The sequence below is a fragment of the Hypanus sabinus genome, chromosome 10 (assembly GCF_030144855.1).
Source record: "Hypanus sabinus isolate sHypSab1 chromosome 10, sHypSab1.hap1, whole genome shotgun sequence".
Lineage (NCBI taxonomy): Eukaryota > Metazoa > Chordata > Chondrichthyes > Myliobatiformes > Dasyatidae > Hypanus > Hypanus sabinus.
This window is the reverse complement of record NC_082715.1, coordinates 25,845,721-25,868,857: the sequence shown is the minus strand read 5'-3', so window position 1 is coordinate 25,868,857 and position 23,137 is coordinate 25,845,721. Positions and strand designations below refer to the sequence as shown.

The window sequence follows — 23,137 nt, the reverse complement described above, 5'->3', positions numbered from 1 at the left end:
ATACCAAACAGAGGCATCGATAATCTGGCCAGCTGCAATCAATTACTTAAAAGAGTTGTTGCAGGACATTAAGGTTTATAGCATGTGTTACTTGGCTGCTAGCAGTTTTAGTTTGCTTTAGTTAGCTTGTCATTATTTCCTTGATGGGAATTTTCTCTTGGTAACTTGCTTCACTTGCTGCTGCTCAAATCTGAATGTAAACTAATTTTCAGATTCTGATAGTGAAGCACTGATGATTTCCTTGGAAAATGAGAAAGACAAAATTATGAGGGGCAGAGGCAGAGCTTTATGCCCAGAGGTTGGGTGAGTCAAAAGCTTGAGGGTTGTGGGTTAAGGGTGGAAGATGAAATATTTAAGAGGAATGTAAGGAAGAACAACTTCCCTCAGAGGGTGGTGAGAGTGTGGAATGAGCTGCCAGCGGAATTTCAGCATTTAAGAGCAATTTGAATGGGTTTGTAATGCCCTGGTTAAGATTTCTACTGCTATGCTGTGAGGTAATTTATATTATCAGTTTTCTGTAAAGCAGTGTGCTGTGCTAGGAAGTGTGTTTTGGCTTCAGCTAAGATAAAGAACCATGTTGTCCAGCTTAGGAATGTGTGTCAGCAAATGAAGATTGCGGGGTGTGAGAGAAGGTTCTGGAGAGCTCTGGGGAAGAGTCTTATGAAGGACAGTAGTCTGGTTTGGGGGCTTTTGGCAAGAGCAGCAGAGGGGGTCACAAAGGAAGATGTCACATAATGCTGCTGGAAGGAGAATCCCCATTGCAAGGGGTGCTTTGTGCAGATGAATAGCTCCAAGGAGGACTGGCCAATACTCCTGAGAGGGAGATGGTCAACGAGCGCGGTTCAGATTGTGGAGGGTGCTTTCACACAGATCGTGGGCCCAGCGCCTCAAACTACTCCAGTGTGAGCTCCGACTTCATTTCCGCATTGGGCTGGTTTAACTGTAATGGCCCTTATAGTTTCCTCTTTCTGTAGCTGTGTGTTTAGAGTTTATAAGTTGGTAAATATACTTTCTTCATAATTTGATGCTGGTGCTTGATCTATCATTTCTGGACTACAGTTAACTGTATGGGCAGTATTTACACAGTATTTGCTCAAATCAAGGTTCTTTTAATCGGAACATCATGACATTCCTGTTTGGTTGAACCCCAAATCATGGAACCTGGACATATATTGTTTATGAAAAGTGGCCATGCTGAGTGTTGGCAGAGGTCGCTAGCAGCCCGAGAGAGATGGTTACAGGTACGGTCAATGGATGGGGTGGATATGGAGGGCTATGGTCGGGTTGCAGATTGATGGCACTAAACAGAATAAATGTTTGGCACTGACTCATGGACTGAACGGTTTCTTTCTGTGCCTCAATGCACAATAGATTCAACCAGATCAACAATAAGGCTGTTTCACCACCATCATGACAATCCCAGAATTAATGTGTGTAGACAGCTCATCATTTCTATGAAAGAAATAGAGATACAGATTTAACTATAATATGCCTGCTTCACACAGTTAACAGAAAGAATTGTGTGATCTGCTGCAGAATAACCTGACAACAGTAGTAGTTCTGTTGAGAAATTGCACAGCTTTTGTGCAGTTGGATTTCTTCAGTTTTGCGGAATTTAGTGAAGAAATGTATCAAGCAGCTGGAATTTGCATTCTGAAGGAAAATTTCAGCATGAGGGAGGATAGACGTTGTTAAACATCAATATTTTTCTCAAAAGTAGATTGGCAAAGCTGGCATCCTTAAGTATCAGAGATCACTTTAACATATCTTATGACTTCCAGAAATGGGAATTAATAAATTGCCAATGGTCAGGTTGTATGAGCATAGAAATTTCCATTTGCATGTCATTACCATTCAAAGCAGGCATGATACCTTCACTACCTAAAATATCCACATCAAATGCAAGGGGGAAGAGGGAGAATAATAATCCCTGGTTAGATTGCTTCTTATTATCTGTGCATCTACGTATATACTTTAGCCAGAGCTACATTTTTAAAGAATGGTGTGCCAGTTACCTTTGACTATTGGGATGCTTCATTCCCATGATGTTTATTGTCAGGTCATGTGGAAAGTTAATTGGGTAAGGAAGGAGAAATGTTGGCTTGTTGTCTGTAAATGACATTTTCTGCAGTGTGCAGTACATCCGATTTGGATTCATTTCTGCAAATTTCACCTAATTACTGCAATCACTATTTCCAACCAGATATAAAAGGCTTGAGTAAATTCTTTAATTTAGCTGATAAACTGCTTTTAAACTTGTGTCGGTATTTTATTGGAGGGGAATAAGCCCCAGTATAGCTTGCTTCTTTGATGCATCTTCAACAGCAAACTTTATGCACGTTGGGTGAACAATTTTGGCTCAACTGTCTAAAATGTGCCATTGTGGACAACCTCCTTTCACTCCTTCTGCTTTATCACTTTTTTGTCATCTTTAATTGAGGGTCACATTAAGTTTGGAACTGAGGATCCAGATTTTATGGGGGTTTCAACGGTGTAGTGCCCACAAAGGAGAGGAGGTAGGGTGCGAATCACTGATCAGATGGTTCGCAAAATGTATGCATTTATGTACTGCTCCCTAACTGGCACTTCACTTTGCAAGAAATTTGTTCTGTAAATATACTCCACACGCTCAACCAAATTTGCTGTAGTTTGGCTATTGGACAGTAATTTCATGACGAACCTGTGATAATCGGTTCTTGAGCAACATGCTGGCTTCAGCGGCTGCTGCACTCCAGGCTGTGATTGTTTGCTGTTTTACTGTGTGCAGTATAGTTAGCATGTTATGCCACCTACAGGTTCCCTTGCTAGAAATTTTCTTCCAAGTATCAGTGAATTATTCAGAATTATTCAAAATAGACTTGAGTTAAAATAAAAGAAAGAAGTTTAAGCGCATCAAATTTATGACTGCAACTCTGTGGATTATAACTGTTCTGAATAACATTTTTCCGTGTCAACTGTCTCATAAATCGTGCACTTTCAAAATCTACTTTAGACACTTTGACCATGTTTTTGAATTAATCTTTATGTTTTTATAAATCTCACTGGTGTGTTACTCCTATATTGCATTGCTTGATCCTATGAATGAAGAAAAGACTGGTCTAATTTGGACTGTTGTGTACAGTTTAAGTCACGTACCTATAGTAAAGTTATAAATAGGATTGAAAGAGTACAGGGAAAATTTACAAGAATGTTCCCCTGTCTGGAGGAGCTGAGATTTAGGGAAAGATTCAATGGGTTAGGATTTTATTCCTTAGAGTATAGAAGATTCAGAGGAGATTTGATAGAGGTTTAGAAAATTTTGAGGATAAATGTAAGCAGGCTTTTTCCACTGAGGTTGGGTGAGATTAGAACTAGAGGTCATGGGTTAAGGGTGAAAGGTGAAATGTTTAAGTGGAACGGGGGGGGGGGGAGGGGTTTCTTAACTCAGTGTGGCCTCATCATGGAGGCTGTGGACTGACCTGTCAAAATGGGTGGCCAATGGCAGATCCCGCTTGTTCCGGCCGACGGAGCTTAGGTGCCCGGCGAAGTTTTGATAATGCTACAACTGGGCTCTGTTTTACTTCAATTCAAACTTCTTTCATTTTGATTCTATTCTAATGGTCTCCTTGTTCAGCGCTCAGTTTTATCTTAAGACTGAGATAATCTATGTTTTAAATTGTGTCCTTTTTGGCATATCCATTCAATTTTGGCAACAGTGTCTGGACTTGACTCTTTTGACTATTATCCAGAGTTTTACATATGTGCTGATTGGCTAAATGGGATATATTTTTGTAAAGCAATAGTGTAATCGCAGATCTTAGTTCACTGATTTTAAGTTTACAGCCTTGTAAGTAGCCTTCATTTGCTCAGTTGTGGTTTGTGCTCTGGTACACCATAAGGATGAATTGCTTTACAATAAAAACATTTACTAAAGCAGATATGTTTCCCTTTTGTCAAGTATAGAATCAGATCAGAAGAATGGTGAAGAATGAATCATTTGTTTACTACATCAGGGAATCATAATACTGAATAAAATTTAGCACTTATATCAGAGTTCATTGTAGACAGCGGAAGATGTGGGTGAGTGATGCCTCATGATATAAAATCTGTTAATTAGTTAGTGGCGCCCATCACCCCTACTGGAGCATAGACTGTCGACAGCAGCCTGCCAGAGTCCCCTGTCCTGGGCCATCGAAGGTTGTTCGACTGTGCGGCTTTCACCGCATGACTCTGTGCGTCTTCTGGCACTGACCTTTCCTGTCCTAGGGACGACATTTTGCAGCTCTGGATTTTTACAAGATGGGTTTGCTAGCCCCATTGCCAAGTCCACCTCCTTTCGCAGCCAGGCTTGGGACAGGCCATGGCAGAGGTTCAGGATTAACATGCAGGGTAGAAATTCAGTGGTTCAGAGCTGCAGTGTGTCAAATCAAGCAGAAAGAGAGTGGGTATATATCCCCTTCCAGTTATTAGCATGGAGTGGAAATCTGACTGGTAATCTTGACGGAAGCTCGTTAGTTGCATATCTCAATAAGAGTGCTGTACAAAGTCAATTTATTATCAAAGTATATTTATGCTGCTACTCTGTGATTCATTTTCTTGTGGGCATTCACAGTAAATACAAAGAAATGCAAAGTCAAGTCGCTTTTTATTGTCATTTTGACCATAAACAATGTTCCTGCAGAGCCATGGTGCTACATGAAACAACACAGAACTACACTAGACTGTGTGAGACAACTGAAGGCTACACTAGACTATGTAAAACAACACAAAAACTACACTAGACTACAGACCTACACAGGACTACATAAAGTGCACAAAACAGTACAGGGCAGTACAATAATTAACTAATAAATAATAAACAAGACAATAGGCACAGTAGAGGATAAATTTCAGTATAATAATAAATGATGTAGATGTCAGTCCAGACTCTGGATATTGAGGAGTTTGATGGCTTGGTGGAAGAAACTGTTATACTGTCTAGTCGTGAGAGCCCGAAGGCTTCGGAGCCTTTTGCCAGATGGCAGGAGAGAGAAGAATTTGTATGACGGGTGCGTGGTGTCCTTCACAATGCTGTTAGCTTTGCGAATGCAGTGCGTGGTGTAACTGTCTGTAATGGTGGGAAGAGAGACCCCAATGATCTTCTCAGCTGACCTCACTATCCACTGCAGAGTCTTGCGATCCGAGACAGTGCAATTCCCGAACCAGGCAGTGATGCAGCTGCTCAGGATGCTCTCTATACAGCCTCTGTAGAATGTGGTGAGGATGGGGGTTGGGAGATGGACTTTCCTCAGCCTTTGCAGAAAGTAGAAACGCCGCTGGGCTGTTTGGGCTTTCTTGGCAATGGAGCGGGTATTGAGGGACCAGGTGAGATTCTCCGCCAGGTGAACACCACGAAATTTGGTGCTCTTAACGATATCAATGGAGGAGCCATCAACATTCAGCGGAGAGTGGAAAGGAATCAATGGGGAAAAAAACTGCATGCAAAGAAAGACAAACCAACAACCAATATGCAAAGGACAACAAATTGTGCAAATACAAAAAGAAAAAAGGTAAATAATAATAATATGTAAGTAAGCAATAAAAATTCAGGACAGGAGTTTTAGAGTCCTTGAACATGAGTCCATAAATTAGGTTGCGGAATCAGTTCAGTATTGGGGTGAGTGAAGATATCCACTCTAGTTTGGAGCCTGATGGTGGATGGGGTAAGAACTGTTTCTTGAACTTCGTCTGAGACCCAAGCCTCTCACTGTTGTGCTTGGTTGAAATTGCATTCAAAAACTAATGTTTCAATTATTTAAATATCAAGCCCATTCATTGATCTGGAACTCAATTGTATTAAATTATTAATATTTCATTTCTTACTTGGTACTGAAAAAGAATGACTTAGGATGTGCAGTTTCTGTTTTTGACGTCTTTTAATTAGAATGGGAATGATAAATGTTGATGTAGTGATCAGTGTTTGGTCATCAGATTTGAGTCTGAATGTACTGAGTCACTGTTTCATCTGTTTTTATGGATCATCTGTCCTTGGTTCATGGAAATTGCAAACAAATTTTGGCTTCTGGAGAATTGCAGGAGATTAAAAGAACATTATGATCTGATTGGAAAAGCAATCTATGTAGAAGGAGGTCTAGACATCATATGGAAGACTGGTAAACTCTAATATTGCATGGTCATAGAACATGGAAATAGACCTTTGCTGACTTTATGCTGAATGTAAAGTGCCAATTTATACTAATCACATTTTCCAGCACATTGCCTTCCATGCCAGAATGTAGAAAATGCTTATTTGAATTCCACTAGAATGTTGTGAGAGTTCATGTCTACACTACCCCTTTGGGTATTTTAGATCTCAACTATTCTTCCAAGTGAAAAAAAATCTTCCTGTCTTTCTTTCCAAATGCTTTCCTGTGTCCTCCAGACATGCATATCTCTGATTATGGTAAAAGTTTTGTAAAATCTACCATCTTTGCCCTTTTATAACTTTATATAATTCAATCAGGTATCCTTTTTGGTCATTTTCTGAAAAGGAAAACAAAGCGAGCCTATTCAAAGTTCAAAATTAATTTATTATTGAGGTACGTACTGTATATACCACCTTGAAATTAATTGTCTAGCAGGCGTTTATATGAGACACAAAGAAATACAATAGACTTTATGGAAAAGCTACATATAAACAGACAAGACTGAACCAATGTACTAAAGAAGACAAATTGTGCAAATAATAAAAGGATAATACTGACCATGAGTAGTTAAGAGTCCTTGAAAGTGGGTCTTCAGGTCATAGGATCAGTTCAGAGTAATGATCGTTGAAGCTTTCCGTGGCAGTTCAGGAGCCTGTGGGTTGTAGGGTCATAACTGTTCCTGAGTCTGGCGGTGTAGAACCTGAGGCTGCTGTACCTGCTGCCTGATGATAGCAACTAGAAGAGGGCATGTACTGGATGGTAGGAGTCCCTTGACTTTGGATGCTGCTATTTTTGTAGCAGTGCTCCATGTAAATAGACTTAATGATGGGGAGGGCATTGCTTGTGATGGCCTGGGCTGTATCCGCACTCTGTAACTTTTCCATTCCTGGCCTTTGGTGTTTCCATACCAGGCTGTGATACAACCACTGCATCTATTGAAGTCTATCAAAGATCTTGGTGACATGCTAAATCTTTGCAAACTAGTAAAAAAAAACAAAGTAGAGGTGCTATTGTTCCTTCTTTGTGATGACACTCGGATGCTGGTGTCAGGACAGATCCTCTGATGTGGTAACACCACGGGATTTAAAACTACAGACACTGTCCATCTCTATTCCCGAATGAGAACTGGTTCATGGACCTCTGGCTTCTTCCTCCAATAGTTGATAACCAGTTCTTTGGTTTTGCTGATCTTGAGAAGAGGTTGTTAGGTTGTTGTTGTGTCTCACTCAACAAGATTTTCTTCTATATGCCAATTCATCACCAACAATAACGGTGTCATCATCTAACTTAAATACGGATGGAAAGTAAGTCAAGCATGGAGCTAAGCACACAGCCTAGTGGGTGCTTCAGTGCTGATGATGAGGGTGGAGGAGATCTTGCTGCCAATCCGTACTAACTGGGATCTGCTGTTGAGGAAATTGAAGAGCCAGATCTTGGATCTTATTGTTGAGTTTCGAGGGGTGATAGTGCCAGGCCTCTACTCATTGCTGGGAAGACGCATCTCAGGCAAAGTCCTGGTGAGTCAACTTGTATCTCATCCAGTGCTGTCATATCCTTCCGCATGAAGTGCTTCGAGTGGAGTCCATTGAGAATCAATGAGTTGTACAGCACAGAGATGGGTACTTCAGGTCAGTGTGTCTGTACAGATCTTCCTACCCATCTAGGCTAATTGATTCTGCCTGATTTATTTCCCAGTCTATTTAACCATCTACTGAGATGCTGCTTAAACGTAGTACAGTTGACCCTCCTTATCCGCGGATTCCGTATGCGCAGATTCAACCAATCGCAGATCGGGAAAACCCGGAAGTTCTCTCTCCAGTGCTCGTTGCTTGAACATGTACAGACTATTTTTTCTAGTCATTATTCCGAAAACAATACAGCATAGCAACTATTTACATAGCATTTACATTGTATTAGGTATTATAAGTAATCTAGAAATGACTTTAAAGTACTGGCAGTTCCTGGGTTATGAATGATTTCCATTCCTGAGTCCGTCTTTAAGTCGGATTTGAAGTCGGAACAGGTACATCCAGTATTATTAAGTGTCAGTCAAACACTTTTCTTAGTATATAGTACATATTTTACCTTTCAATGCATATAAAACACTTAAGAAACATACGTATTTCAATAATTACCACTGCGTTGCTTAGTAATAATTGTAGCTTTCATCGGGCCTTTCACATGCTCCGTTAAAATTGTTCTGATCGTTGACCGACTGTAGCCTGACGCTTTTCCAATGATTGATGGCATTTCACCTCTTTCCGATCATGTTATTACTTCCACCTTATTTTTCAATCGTGATCGTGATTATTTTCGTGAACAGAAACACTGCATTCAGAGCTGCGCCACCGGGTCCTAATGTCCACCGCACTGATACATGGTAAATAAAGTCCGGGGTTCCGCTGGGTCCTAAAGACCTCTGCACTGATTCAGGTTAAATAAGGGACTTGAGCATCCACGAAGTTTGGTATCCGCGGGGGGTCCCGGAACCAATCCCCCGCGGATTTGGAGGGCCGACTGTAATTGCTTCTAATAACATCATCTCTAACAGCACACCAGTGTCTGTGTGTGCTCTTTGACTATGGATGGAGAATATGTGGGTGTAGTGAGGATCTGCAAGTACCTGGGGGTGCAGTCACCTCTACTTCCTGAGGAGACTGAGGTCCTTTTGGAGTGTGCAGGCCTCTCCTTCACATATTCTATCAGTCTGCTGTTGACAGTACAATCTTTTATGCGGTGGTGTTCTGGGGCAATGGCATCAACACAGGTGATGTCAACAGGTTCATTAAGCTGATTAGAAAGGCTGGCTCTATTATAGGAGTCAAACTGGACACACTGGAGGCTATGGTAGAACAAAACGATCCTATGGAAAATCCTGGCAATTTTGGACAATGTTTCTCACCCTCTGCGTGCCATCTTGGCTGAACAGAGGAGCACTTTTAGTAATAGACTAAGACAACTGTGCTGCTCCAAAGAACACTATATGAGGTCATTCTTACCCTCTGTCATTAGGCTCTATAATGAGTCAACCTGTAGCTGGGGAAGTGACAGCTCCCTCCTGTTAGACTGTTTGAGGTAACTTATTTTTTACTCTTTCTTACTTCTCTTATAAAATTTGTCCACCTGTGCACTTGTACTGTACTGCTGCCATGACACTGCAATTTCTTTTGGGATCAATATTTCTATCTATCTAAAATAAAATCAGTCTCCTCAGACTATTTCAGAATCAGTCATAGAAAACTTCAGCACAGTGATAGTCCTTTCGGCCTATCTATTCTATGCTGAACCATTTAAGCTGCCTACTCTCATCAACTTGCACTGGGACCATAGCCTTCCATTTCTCTACCATCCACTGCCTTTCCAAACTTCCTTTAAACATTGAAATCGACGTCACATGCTCCACTTGCGCTGGCAGTTTGTTCCTTTACAACTTTCACCATTAACCCATGATTTCTGGTTGTAGTCCCACCTAACCTTGGGGAAAAATCTGCTTGCATTTACCCTATCTATACCCTATATCCTTCATAATTTTGTATACCTTTAAATCTCCTCTCCGTCCTCTACATTCTAAGGAATAAAGTCCTAACCTATTCAGTCTTTCCTTGTAGCTCAGGTACTCCAGACCCAGCAACATGCTTGTGAGTTTTCTCTGCACTCTCTTTCAGTTTTATTTACATCTTTCCTGTAGATAGTTGACCAAAACTGCACACAATACTCCAAATCTGGCCTCACTAATGTCTTATATGTCTTCAACGTGGCATCCCATCTCCCGTACTCAATAATTTATGAAGGCCAATGTGCCAAAAGCTTTCTTTATGACCCTATCTCCCTGTGACACCACTTTCACTGAATTATGGACCTGTATTCCCAGATCCCTTTGTTTTACCACACTCCTCAGTGCCCTATCACTTACTGTGTAAGACCTGCCCTGGTTGGTCCTACTGAAGTGCAAAGCTCACAGATGTCTGCATCAAATTCCATCTGCTATTTTTCCACCTGGTCCAGATCCCGCTGTAAGCCATGATAGACTTCCTCGCTGTTCACTACACCTCCAATCTTGGTGTCATCTGCAGATTTGCTGATCCGGTTAACCACACATTGACATACGTAGATGACAAACAATGGAACCAGCACCAATCCCTGCGCCGCTCCACTAGTCACTGTCCTCCAGTCAGAGAGGCAAACATCTACTTAGCACTCTCTTGCTTCTTCTGCTCGCCAACGTCTAATCCAATTTACTACCTCATCCTGAATGCTGAGTGATTGACCAGCTTCCCATGTGGGACCTTGTCAAATGGCCTGTTTAAGTCCATGGAGACAACACTATTGCCCTGTCTTCATCAATTTTCCCAGTAACTTGCTTGAAAAGCTCCATACTGTTGTTTAGACAAGACCTACCATGCATGAAGCCATGTTGACTATCCGGAATCGATCCAAGACTATTGAAATATTCATTTATCCAGTCCCTTAGAATACCTTCCAATAACTTCTCCACTACTAATGACAGGTTCACTGGCCTATAAATTTCTGGTTATTTTTAAAGCGGAACAATAGTGGCTATCTTCCAATCCTCACCTGTTACTTAGGATGATTTAAATATCTCTGCTAGGGCCCCAGCAGTTTGTGCACTTGGTCTGAGGGAACGCGTTGTCAGGCCCTGGAGATTTATCCACCCTCATTTGCATCAGGACAGCGAACACCACCTCGAATATAATCTGTATCGGGTGCATGAAGTTGATGCCACTTTTCCTCATTTCTTTCGACTGTGTCCATCTCCTGAGTAAATACGGATGCAAAAAAAAAAATTATTTATGGTTTCTCCTTCCCATTTCTTGGCTCCACACATGGATTACCATTCTGATCTTCCAGAGGAACAATTTTGTTCCTTGCAGTCATTTTGCTCTTAATGTATCAGTGGAATCATAGAACAATACAGCACAGTACAGGCCCTTAGGCCCATAATGTTTGCTGACATTTAATCAACTCCATGATCAATCTAATCTTCCCTCTCACATAATCCCCTGATTTTTTTCTCTTACCCATGTGCCTAACAGTCTTACTTTTTTTAGAACAAAATAAACTTTATTTATAATTTTTAAAAATATTTAGAAGAATAAGCCATTCAATGTCTTTGCATTCTTTGCATTCATAGTCAATGCTATTCTGTTAGATTCCTGCTCACTAATAGCACTGCTGCCACTCATGTGCCCCCCCCCCCCCCACACTCTGGGATGGTTCATTACTACAATAATTGAGGGGCTCCTCCACCAACCCGACCCCTTCCTCTCCAGTAGTATACTGTGGTCTCTTAAATGTCCCTAATGTAGCTGCCTCTACCACACAACCACCACTCTCTTACCTCTGACATTCCCCCCCCCCCCCATACTTTTTTTTCCAATCACCTTAAAGTTCGGCCCCCTCGTATTCACCATTTCCACCCCGGGAAAATGTATCTGGCTATCCACTCAATCTATGCCTCTTTTCATCTTGTACACCTTGAGCAAGTCACCTCTCATCCTTCTTAGAGAAAAGCCCTAGCTCGCTCAACCTATTCTCAGAAGACATGCTCTCTGATCCAGGCAGTGTCCTGGTCAATCTCTTCTGTACCCTCTCTGAGGCTTCCATATCCTTTCTACAAAGAGTCGACCAGTCTACAATACTCCAGGTGTGGTATAACCAGGGTTTTATGGAGCTGCAACATACCTTGCAGCTCTTGAATTCAATCTTCAAAACAATGAAGGCCAACACACCATATGTCTTCTTAACCATCCTATCAACTTGCACAACAACTTTGAGGAATCTAATTTCAAGAAAGCTCACTAACACATTCTTCTTTCTGAGGAGGCTGGAGAGAGCTGGACTTCGCACATCTATATTCCCGTCATTCTACAGACGTGCAGTAGAGAGCATCCGAACAAGCTGGTACGGAAACTGCTCTGTGGCAAACAGGAAGGCTCTACTCTGAGTAGTACCCATCCTCATCAGATGTGCAAAGAGAGACACTACCTTTTATCCTTGTGGGTATGATTTGAGGCCAAGAGATGGCAAAGCGATAATGATTGACCTTCAACTCCTTCAGTAAGGCGATGTCCCCCTTGAATTTGTAATAGCTCCCTTAGGATTCTCCTTCACCTTGTCTGCTAGAGAGCTACATGCCTTCTTTTAGCCTTCCTGTTTTCTTTCTTAATTGCTTTCTTGTATTTCTTATACTCCATAAGCACCTCATTTGCTCGTACCTGTCTATACCAGCTAAAACATATTTCCTTTTTTGTTAATCAGGGCCCCAAAATCTCTTGAAAACCGATGTTTCCAGCACTTGTTATCTTTACTTTATATTCTGACAGGCACATGCAAGCATTGTACTCTTAGAATATCATTTCTGAAGGCCTCCCACTTCTCAAGTACACCTTTGCCTGTAAATAGCCTGTCCCAATCCACATTTCTAATACCATCAAAATTGGCCTTCCTCCAATTTGGAATCTCAACCAGAGGACCAAACCTAACTCTTTGCATATTTACTTTGAAACTAATGGCATTGTGGTCACGGGATGTAAAGTGTCCTCCTACACGAGCTTCTGTCACCTGCCCTGTCTCATTCCTTAATAGAGATCAAGTACTGCACACTCTCTCATTGGAACTTCTACGTACTGATTAAGGAAACTTTCCTGAACACATTTGACAATCGCAACCCCATCTAATCCTTTTTCAGTGTAGGAGTCCCAGTCAGTATGTGGAAAGTCACCTACTATAACACCCTTCTGTTTCTTGCAAAAGTCTGCAGTCTCTCTACAAATTTGTTCCTCTAAATCCCATGGACATTTGGGTGGTCTGTAATATAGCCTCATTATAAGTGATCATACAGTGCCTATAAAAAGTATTCTCTCTTCCCCCCCCCCCCCCCCCACCACCCCGGGAGGATCTTAACAGGTCAGGCATCATCTTCTAGTGGTTGAGACTCAAAACATCAATTATCGCTTTGCTTCCACCGATGCTGCCTGAATTTCTCCTGCAATTTGTTTTTTGCAATAGAATTGGTAATGTTTAGAATGTTACATGCCAGAATTTCAAAAATGGGATCGGTATATATGTAGTACCTCTAAAAAGTATTCACCTCCTTAGAAGTTTTCATATTTTATGGTTTTTCCACATTGAATTACAGTGGATTTAATTTGGCATTTTTTGACACTGATCAACAAAAACTCTTTCATGATGTCAAAGTGAAAGCAGATTTCAACAAAGTGATCTAAATTAATTACAAATATAAAACACAAACTAATTGATTGCCAAAGAATTCACCCCTCTTAATATGACACACCAAATCATCACTGGTGCAACCAGTTGGTGTTTAGAAGTCACGCAATTAGATAAATGGAGATCACCTGTGCGCAGTCAAGTGTTTCAACTGATTGTAATAAAAATTCACCTGTATCTGGAAGGTCCAACTGCTGGTGAGTCAGTATCCTAGCAAAAACTATACCTTGAAGACAGAGCACATTCCAAGTGAAAATGTTATTGAAAAGTCAGCAGATGGATGCAAGAAAATTTCCAAGTCACTGAATATCCCATGGAGTACAGTTAAGTCAATCATCAAGAAATAGAAAGAATCTGGCACTGCTGTAAATTGGCCCCGTGCAGGCATCCTCAACCGTCTGCAAGACAATGACCCTGGGCATAAAGCCAAAGCTACAGAGAATGGCTTAAAAACAAAAAGATTGTTGTCCTGGAAGGGCCAAGTGAAAATCCAGACCTCAATCCAATTGAGAATTTTTTGCTGGACTTGAATAGGGCTGTTTACTCATGACGCCCTTGCAGTATGACAGAGCTTGAGCAGTTTTGTACAGGAGAATGGGGGGAAGTTGCAGTGTCCAGATGTGCAAAGCTGATAGAGACCTATCCACACAGACTCAAGGCTGTAGTTGCTGACAAAGGCGCATTTAAATACGGACTGGGGGGGGGGGGGGGGTGAAAACTTCTGCAGTCAATTATTTTGTGTTTTATATTTGTAACTAATTTAGATAACTTTTGGAGAGATCCGTTTTCACTAACCCAAGAGTCTTTTTCTGTAGATTGGTGTCAAAAAAGCCAAATTAAATCCACTGTGATTCGATGTTATAAAACAATAAAACATGAAAGCTTCTAAGGGGGAGAGGGGGAGGGTGAATACTTACTGTAGGCACTGTACCTTTCTTATTGCTTAGTTCCACCCATACAACTCCTGAGACAAGTTCTCCAGTCTGTCTTGACAGAGCACTGCGGTGACATTTTCCTTGAGTAGTAAGGCCATCCCCCCTCCTTTAATCCTTCCCACTTTCTCGCATGAATACCAAACACCGTGTGAACAACAGAACACCGAAATATTAAACTGCCAGTCATGCCCCTCCTGCAAGCAAGTCCTACTAATGGCTACAATAATTCCATGTGTTGATCCAATACCCTGAGATCATCTGCCTTTCATACAATACTTCTTGCATTGAAGTATATGCTGCTCTGAACATTAGTCACACCTTTTGATCCTCAACCGTGAGGTTTTACCAACATCTGTCTCCGCAAACCCTCCACTATCTGTTCTGGCATTCTGGTTCCCATTCCCCAGCAACTCTAGTTTAAACCTCATTTAGAAGGCATTAGCAAGCCTTCCCACTTGAATGTTAGTCCCCTTCCTGTTCAGGTGCAACCGTCCCTTCTGCACATCCCGCCTTCCCTGAAAGAGAGACCAGTGATCCGAGAATCTGCTGCACTTCCCTTCTACACCAACTCCTTAGCCACGTATTAAGCAGTATAATCTTCCTAATTTTGGCCTCACTAGCACATGGCACAGGTAGCAATCCTGAGATCAGAACGCTGGATGTCCTGCCCTTATCTTAGCACCAAACTCCCTGATACCACTTTGCAGAACCTCGTCACTCATCCTTCCTGTGTCACACGGACCATGAACTCTGGCTGCTCACCTTCCCACTCAAGAAAATTGAGGACTCAATTCGAGATATCCTGGACTCTCGCACCTGGGAGGCTACATATCGTCCAGGATTCCCGTTCTTATCCACAGAACCTCCACTCTGTTCCCCTAACTAACCAAAATCCCTTTTTGTCTCATCATAATTGTGTACAGTTCTGGTCACCGAATTATAAGAAAGATGTCAACAAAATAGAGAGAGTACGGAGAAGATTTACTAGAATGTTACCTGGGTTTCAGCACCTAAGTTACAGAGAAAGGTTGAACAAGTTAGGTCTTTATTCTTTGGAGTGTAGGAAGTTGAGGGGGGACTTGATAGAGGTATTTAATATTATGGGGGGATAGATAGAGTTGATGTGGTTAGGCTTTTTCCATTGAGAGCAGGGGAGATTCAAACAAGAGGACATGAGTTGAGAGTTAGGGGGCAAAAGTTTAAGGGTAACACGAGGGGTAATTTCTTTACTCAGAGAGTGGTAGCTGTGTGGAACAAGCTTCCAGTAGAAGTGGTAGAGGCAGGTTCGGTATTGTCATTTAAAGTAAAATTGGATAGGTATATGGACATGAAAGGAATGGAGGGTTATGGGCTGAGTGCGGGCCAGTGGGACTAGGTGAGAGTAAGCGTTCAGCACGGACTAGAAGGGCCGAGATGGCCTGTTTCTGTGCTGTTAGTTATATGGTTATAAGTCTATGCCTTTGTTTTTGACCCCTCAGTCATGGAAAATGGTTTTGACTCTGTACCCAGTCTATACCGCTCCAGCACATCCTTCCTGTACAGTATTTGTGATCACCAGAATTGCACACAGTACTCTGAGTGCAGCTCAGCAGAGTTTGGTGAAGATGTAATATCATTTTCCAATTCCTGTAATAAGAACTGAAAACACTTGACACACCGAGCAGGTCAGGCCACTTATGTGGAACGGGAATCAAAGTTAACATTCCTGATCAAAGACCCTTTGGCTGATCCGGAAAAGGAACAAAGAGCTCTTGTTTAGCAGCTGGGAGGGTGGAAAGTGAAGATATCTCTGAATGGAAGCAGAGAGTGGGAACACAGAGAAAAGCATATCTTAGTCCAAAATGCAGAGTCGGAATTCCTGAGCAAGCTGAGCATGTCCTCTACTCCCAGGGAGAATAAAAGTTCAGGGGGGAACAGTTCAGATGATATCACAGATGAATGCCTAATAGCGATGGAGATATCAATTGTAAGATTTAGTACTGAGTGCACAAAGCTGCAGCAGGCCCTGCTGAAAGTAGGGGCACTGTTTCTCATGCTTGTGTTGAGAAGATAAGATGAGATGTGCTTTATGTGTCACACGTGCATTGAAACACACAGTGAAATGCATTATTTGCCTCAAATCCCATCAATGAGCACTGTGCTGGGCAGCCTGTAAACATGCCGCCAAGCTTAAGGCAGCAGCATATCATGCCCGCAATTCACTAACCCCAACTTCACATCTTTGGGGAGAAGGAATGTGGGAGGAAACCGGAGCACCTGGAGGAACCCCAAGCGGTCACAGGGAAAAGGTTCAAACTCCTTACAGACTGGCAGAGTTGAACCCAGGTTGCTGGCACTGTAATAGCAGTAAACAACTGCTACACTACCATGTTGCCCCATGTTGTGTTGGGCCTGGTTGGAACAGTAGTGGAGGCCACCCACTGTGTTTAAAGTGGGATGGAGAAGTAAAGTAGTAGGCAATGGGAAGCTCTTGGTTGCTCTTCTGGACTAAGCGCAGATGCTCCACAACGCTCTGTTTTGGTCTCTCAGGCATTCTTTTAGATTCAAGATGTTTATGTCCAATCCTCTTTGATAATTGAAAACTTGATTTTAAAATTTAATGTTATTAATGCTGCTTTCACCAGTTTCTGTAGAAATATATTTTTGACAGTGCTGTCCTTGTTGAAAATCAGTAACATCTCTGCAGGGAGCTCTAAAAATCAATGGCTGAATCCATCACGGTCACTGATACTTAAAATAGCACCATTGGTTGAATGAGGGAGAGACACAGGTTGATTGCCCCTTTTCTGGAATACTTGGGGCCAAACGTGTGTAGGATTTTGGAATATACAATGAGATAACTTGGGACCGTCTTTATTTCCGACTCTAAATTTATGTGCAGTGTTTACCTAACACTTGTTCTTCACACATATGTACTAAACAGTTAAAATTGTTGCATACCATTAATAATCAAGAAAATATAACGTGTGCAGGGTAACAAAAGCAGCTCAGCGGCATTGGGAGAATACCTGCATCAGCTGTTGCACAGCGGCATGTTTTCAGCCTCCAACTGCGACGCCATGTTTTATTTGAGGTTACAATATACTTTGTATTTTACTTTTTTCTTATACTTTACTGAATCCTAAGAAAAATTAGCATTGTAAACTTGTTCTGATGTCAGATTTTCACAGTGAAATTTTCATTTTGACGAACTCATCAGTGAATTTCTCTGCTGCTTCATGATCAGATGTGTTATCTCCACAAATGTTTAAAAATTTACTGTGCGTCTTTTCTTAAATTTCTGGAACCAGCCTGCTGAATATTCACAGTTACCTTCAATTTTCAGTTAATCGTGATAGATCTTTGTTTCTTCCAGAATCAACATCGCGTTAAAGCAACATATGGTCACTCTGACACTGATGAATCCACTCTTTCAGCACATGATTAAGATCTTCATTTTATTCTTTATGCAGTGTCTTTCCATTCAAAATGTTGGACCTTTTAGAATAGAGATGTAAATGAACACATTTAAAAAAGCTTGTTTGTTTATAAATAGTGAGTACCGCCAATAATCCCTTCCATCCTTTGCTATTTCCTCCTCATTATAATCCACAAAATCCTCAGTGTTCTTTCAGTAAATAGTGATTTCATTAAATTCTTAAGTTTGACAGCTTTCTTTAATACTTCTAGTTTGGTGGAAAATAATTTATATTGACATGAGATTTGAAAGGCATTGAATCAATCATTGTTGGTTGACAGCCTCTGTGATCTTTAGGTATGTCACATTTTCTAACGAAACTTACATTAACAATGACAAAGTTTGGTCATAAACTGTGACAAAACTGCAAATCACCGAGACTGTCAACCAGCAATGATTGATTCAATGCCTTTCACATCTCATGTCATTATTAACCTTGGAAATGTATAGGCAGTTCGGGATTGAGGTTTGTGGTTGAGGTTCCTACATTGAGGATGCTGATCAAGTACCATTGCAATGATATCCTAATTGTTAAATCAGCTTCACTGAAAAATAATTTTCACTTGCTGACTGGGAAATAATATTGGTAATTACGCAGTTTGAACCAATATTCTTTATATTCCTGAGCTACAGGCAATAATTGGGATTTCCCCAAAGAGTTCCGCCAGGGTTATGTTATTTATGCTACGAATAAATAGATCACTGAGAGTCCTGTGCTGTACCATAGCTCTTTTTCCCAAGGGTCAATCTAAATGAGCAATTATTTTTGTTAGCCAGATCATTTATTTAAAACAAAAAAAAATAGGACAGGATCATTAGTAACCACTGCTTTTCAAATTTACCTTATTTCCATCATTCACAGGAGTAGAGTTCGGCCATTCTACCCATCAAGTCTGCTTTGTCATTTCATCATGGCTGATCTACTTTCCCTCTCAGTCCCATTCTCCTGCCCTCTCCCTGTAACTTTTGATGCCCTAGCAAATCAAGAACCTATCAACCTCCATTTAATTATACCCAATGATTTGGCCTCCACAGCTAATTGTGGCATCATACATCGCTTTTATTATGTCAGGCTCATGACACAAGTGTGATTATAAACTCTGATATTGCTGAAAATCACAGAAGCTGGCAACCAACAATGATTGACTCAATGCCTTTTGAATGCCATCAAACCTTTTCCATTAAACTAAAAGTATTAGAGTAAGCTTTTGGATGTATATGTTGTTGAGGATTTAATGAAATCGCTATTTACTCAAAGAATGTACTAAGATTTTGCAGATTATATTGGCAAGGCAAACCTGTTTCAAATGGTTTTTGGTTCAACCATGTACTGAAGATAAAATTCATAATTTCTGCAGGTGGAAATTGCAATTGAACTGGAATAAAGGATTGATCTGATTATGTAATCTATTGCTAACCCACCTGCTGTTTGTCCTCTACTTCTGATGAGGTTCAGTCCAGATTCTCAGAGCAGCAGCTGCCAAATGGCCACTTGACTGCTGATGCAGAGAAACAGACAATGTTAAAATTATGTTGAAACATCCCCAAAGTGGCCTTAAGATTCAAAATGTGCAATTATCTTCCTGTTTCATATTCACTGGTAACACAGCAGACATCTTGCCCATCTCTAATTGTCTCTAAGCAAGCTTTGTTAAATTTCATCAACAAGCAACATGCAGTGAATTCTGAATTCAGCTTATCAATGCTCTAGTATTTGTGTCAATTCTGGATACGTGACCATGGCATTCGTTGATTGAACTCTGAGGGATTTCTTGCAGATCAGTCTTGGTCACTGTGTCTATCTCCTGTCATTTCCTATCTAGCAACTCAGTAAGAATACCTTCACAGAAGAGCAAATACCTGTTCAGTTGTTGGCCATTATTTCCATCTTAATGGCAATAAAGATGGCATTTTCCAAAATAAGTAATTGAATGTGAATGGAATAGAAAATAGTTTTAATGATTTTTTTTGTCTGTTTGCAGGTAATCTTTGAAGCAGCTGTCTCTGATGATCAAAGAGGATATATCGCCATCGATGACATCCAGGTGTTAAGCTACCCATGTGGTAAGTGCATGTTCTTAAAATGCTGTTTGTTCAGAGTACAGGGAAGTTTGAGGGTAGAATTTTGATTAGAAGCTAGCTTTTATCAACCCAAGAAAGAATTAATTTGGATATTAAATAGACATTGATTTTTTCCTTTAAAATCAAATCTGGACTTTTTTGTCACACAATGGCAACATTTAACATTGACGTGAATTTTTTTTCTACTAATCGCTGTGATGATCTGTGTCACTATTAATGCATTCTATTCCAGTTCCTATTGGCTCAAAGTATCTAAACTGACTAACAAGTACCCATTGCTAATCCTAAAATACCAGTACATGTCCATTGCCACTCAAGTCTGTTCAGCTTCTCTTGTTGTATCCTCCATGAGTTGGTGGAGTGTTCCAAGGCTAGCCATCTCTATCAAAATAGTGTCTTTATTTCCAAATCCTTTCATTGTTTCATCTTTCTGTATATGTAATTAATTCCAGGCCTCATAAAGGTCTCCGGACTGTTCCATCACTAAAATCAAAGTTGAGTTTATTGTCGTGTGCACAGGTGCAATGAAAGACTTACTTACAATAGCATCATATAAACAGCATTCGCAAGAAAAGCACTTAGAATCAGAATTAGGTTTAATGTCACTAGCATAAGTCGTGAAATTTGACTTTGCGGCAGCAATACAATGCAATGCATAATACTGTAATAGAGAAAACATGCATTACAGTAAGTGTGTATATAAATTAAGTTGTATAAAAATAGCAATAAAAAGTAGTGAGGTTGTGTTTGTGGGTTCAAAGACCATTCTGAAATTGGATGGCAGATGGGAAGAGGCTGTTCCTGATTCATTGAGTGTGTGCCTTCATGCTTCTGTACCTCCTTCCTGATTGGAGCAGTGAGAACAAACCATGACCTTGATGACAGGGTACTTAATAGTGGACCTTTGTGAGGCATTGCTTCTTGAAGACATCCTGGATACTACAGAGAGAAGCCAATGCTCATGATGGAGCTGACAAAGTTTACAACTCTCTGCAGCTTACTTCAATTCTGTGCCGTAACCACTCTCTTCCCTTTACCAGACAAGTAGGTAGCCAGTTAGAATGATCTCCACGATACATTTGTAGAAATTTGCGGGTGTTTTTAGTGACATACCAAATCTTTCAGACTCTTAATGAAATGTAGCCACTGTCTTGCTGCCTCTATAGCTGCGTTGATATGTTGAGTCCAGGTTAGATCTTCATAGATACTGACACCCAGGAACTTGAGATTACTATTGAAATATACAAATTTTGCAGGAGAACACAATGTAGTAAGAAAACTTATTTTTTATAGCAAAATGGGTTATAGGATTTCTGAACTGTAGTGATTATTCTAATTGTTTCATCATTCGTGGGCATTCCCTTGGTTGGCAAAAGATTTGCAATTTTCAACCAAAATTTCACCACTCATCCAAAGTATCTGAACTTATCAGATAACCCATGGGAAAACAAATGGAGTTACACAGCATACACCAGCGGTCATATCTGCACACAAAAAGAAATGTGTTCATAGGGAGGAGAATGGGATTCTGTGTGAGGAAGTGAGGTAAGCAAGTATTCAGGGAAACTTCAGAGTCCATCGCACTCCTGAGCAATGTTTCCATGTTAGAAAATAATTGGAGAAAAGATAATAGACAATAGGTGCAGAAGTAGACCATTTGGCCCTTCGAGCCTGCACTGCCATTTTGAGATCAAGGCTGATCATCTACTATCAATACCCGGTTCCTGCCTTGTCCCCATGTCCCTTGATTCCCCTATCCATATGATACCTATCTAGCTCCTTCATGAAAGCATCCAGAGAATTGGCCTCCACTGCCTTCCGAGGCAGTGCATTCCACACCCCCACAACTCTCTGGGAGAAGAAGTTTTTCCTTAACTCTGTCCTAAATGACCTACCCCTTATTCTCAAACCATGCTCTCTGGTACTGGACTCTCCCAGCATCTGGAACATATTTCCTGCCTCTATCTTGTCCAATCCCTTAATAATCTTATATGTTTCAATCAGATGCCCTCTCAATCTCCTTAATTCCAGCGTGTACAAGCCCAGTCTGGACAACAGTGTTCAGATTTTTGGATTACTGAAACTGTTTCTTGAGAAAGTGGGACCGGAGGGTTGCATCTAGAGCCTGCAAGGGAGGTTTGCCAGTGACGCTGGGGAAAATTTGCACCAACGTGCTGGGTAGTAAGAATGAAGAACATCTTAATGTAGAAGGTAAGGTGTAGCTGATAAGAATTTTTCACCTTATGAATAGCTGCCTGAGGGACTGGTGGAGACATTTGAGAAAGAATTACGTGAGCATTTGAATCTCCAAGGAGATGCAAATGACTGTAAATGCTGTAACCTGGAACACAAGGAGTGCTGAAGGATCTCAACGGGTCATCATCTCAGCATCTTTCAGTGGTTGAGACGCAAAGCATCAATTATCTCTCTGCTTCCACAGATGCTGCCTTCCACAGTTCTCCTGCAGGTTTTTTTTGTGCTTGAATTAGTAATGTTTAGGATGTTAAATGCCAAAATCTTGAAAATGGGATCAGTATATATGCAGTACCTATAAAAAGACTCTCATGTCAAAGTGAAAACAGGTCTCTACAAAGTAATCTAAATTAATTACAGATATAAAACACAAAATAATTGATGGCATAAGTATTCACCCTCATCCCTTAATATGACAACAAATCATCACTGGTGCAGCCAATTGGTTTTAGAAGTCATATATTTAGTTAAATGGAGATCTGTTTTTAGAGACCTGTGTGCAGTCAAGGTGTTTCAATAGATTGCAGTAAAAATACACTTGTATCTGGAAGGTTCAACTGCTGGTGAGTCAGTATCCTAGCAAAAACTACACCATGAATACAAAAGAACATTCCAAACAAAGCAACTCCGTGAAAAGGTTATTGAAAAGCACAAGTCAGAAGATGGATACAAGAACATTTCCAAGTCACTGATATCCCTTGAAGTACAGTGAAGTTGATCATCAAGAAATGGAAAGAATATTGCACAGCTGTAAATCTGCCTAGAGCAGGCCATCCTCAAAAACCGTGAAACCGTGCAAGAAGGGGACTAGTGAGGGAGGCCACTAAGAGACCATGACAACTCTGGAGGAGTTACGAGCTTCAGTGGCTGTGATGGGAAAGACTGTGCATACAACAACTGTTGCCCGGGTGCTTCACCAGTTGCAACTTTATGGGGAGAGTGGCAATGAGAAAGCCACTATTGGGGGGAAAACCTCACATGAAATCTTGGCTAGT

At 40.9% G+C, this 23,137-nt stretch overlaps 1 protein-coding gene across 5 annotated transcripts in view; it reads left to right on the top strand.

Annotated features, from left to right (window-relative positions):
* The window catches only part of ptprk (protein tyrosine phosphatase receptor type K), a 656,369-nt gene that overhangs the window by 252,158 nt on the left and 381,074 nt on the right, over positions 1-23,137 (top strand). For all 5 annotated transcript variants that reach the window (XM_059981530.1, XM_059981528.1, XM_059981529.1 and 2 more), the window contains exon 4: positions 19,790-19,871. In XM_059981530.1, the coding sequence (XP_059837513.1) occupies positions 19,790-19,871 (82 nt within the window). The remainder of the gene's footprint in view (positions 1-19,789; positions 19,872-23,137) is intronic.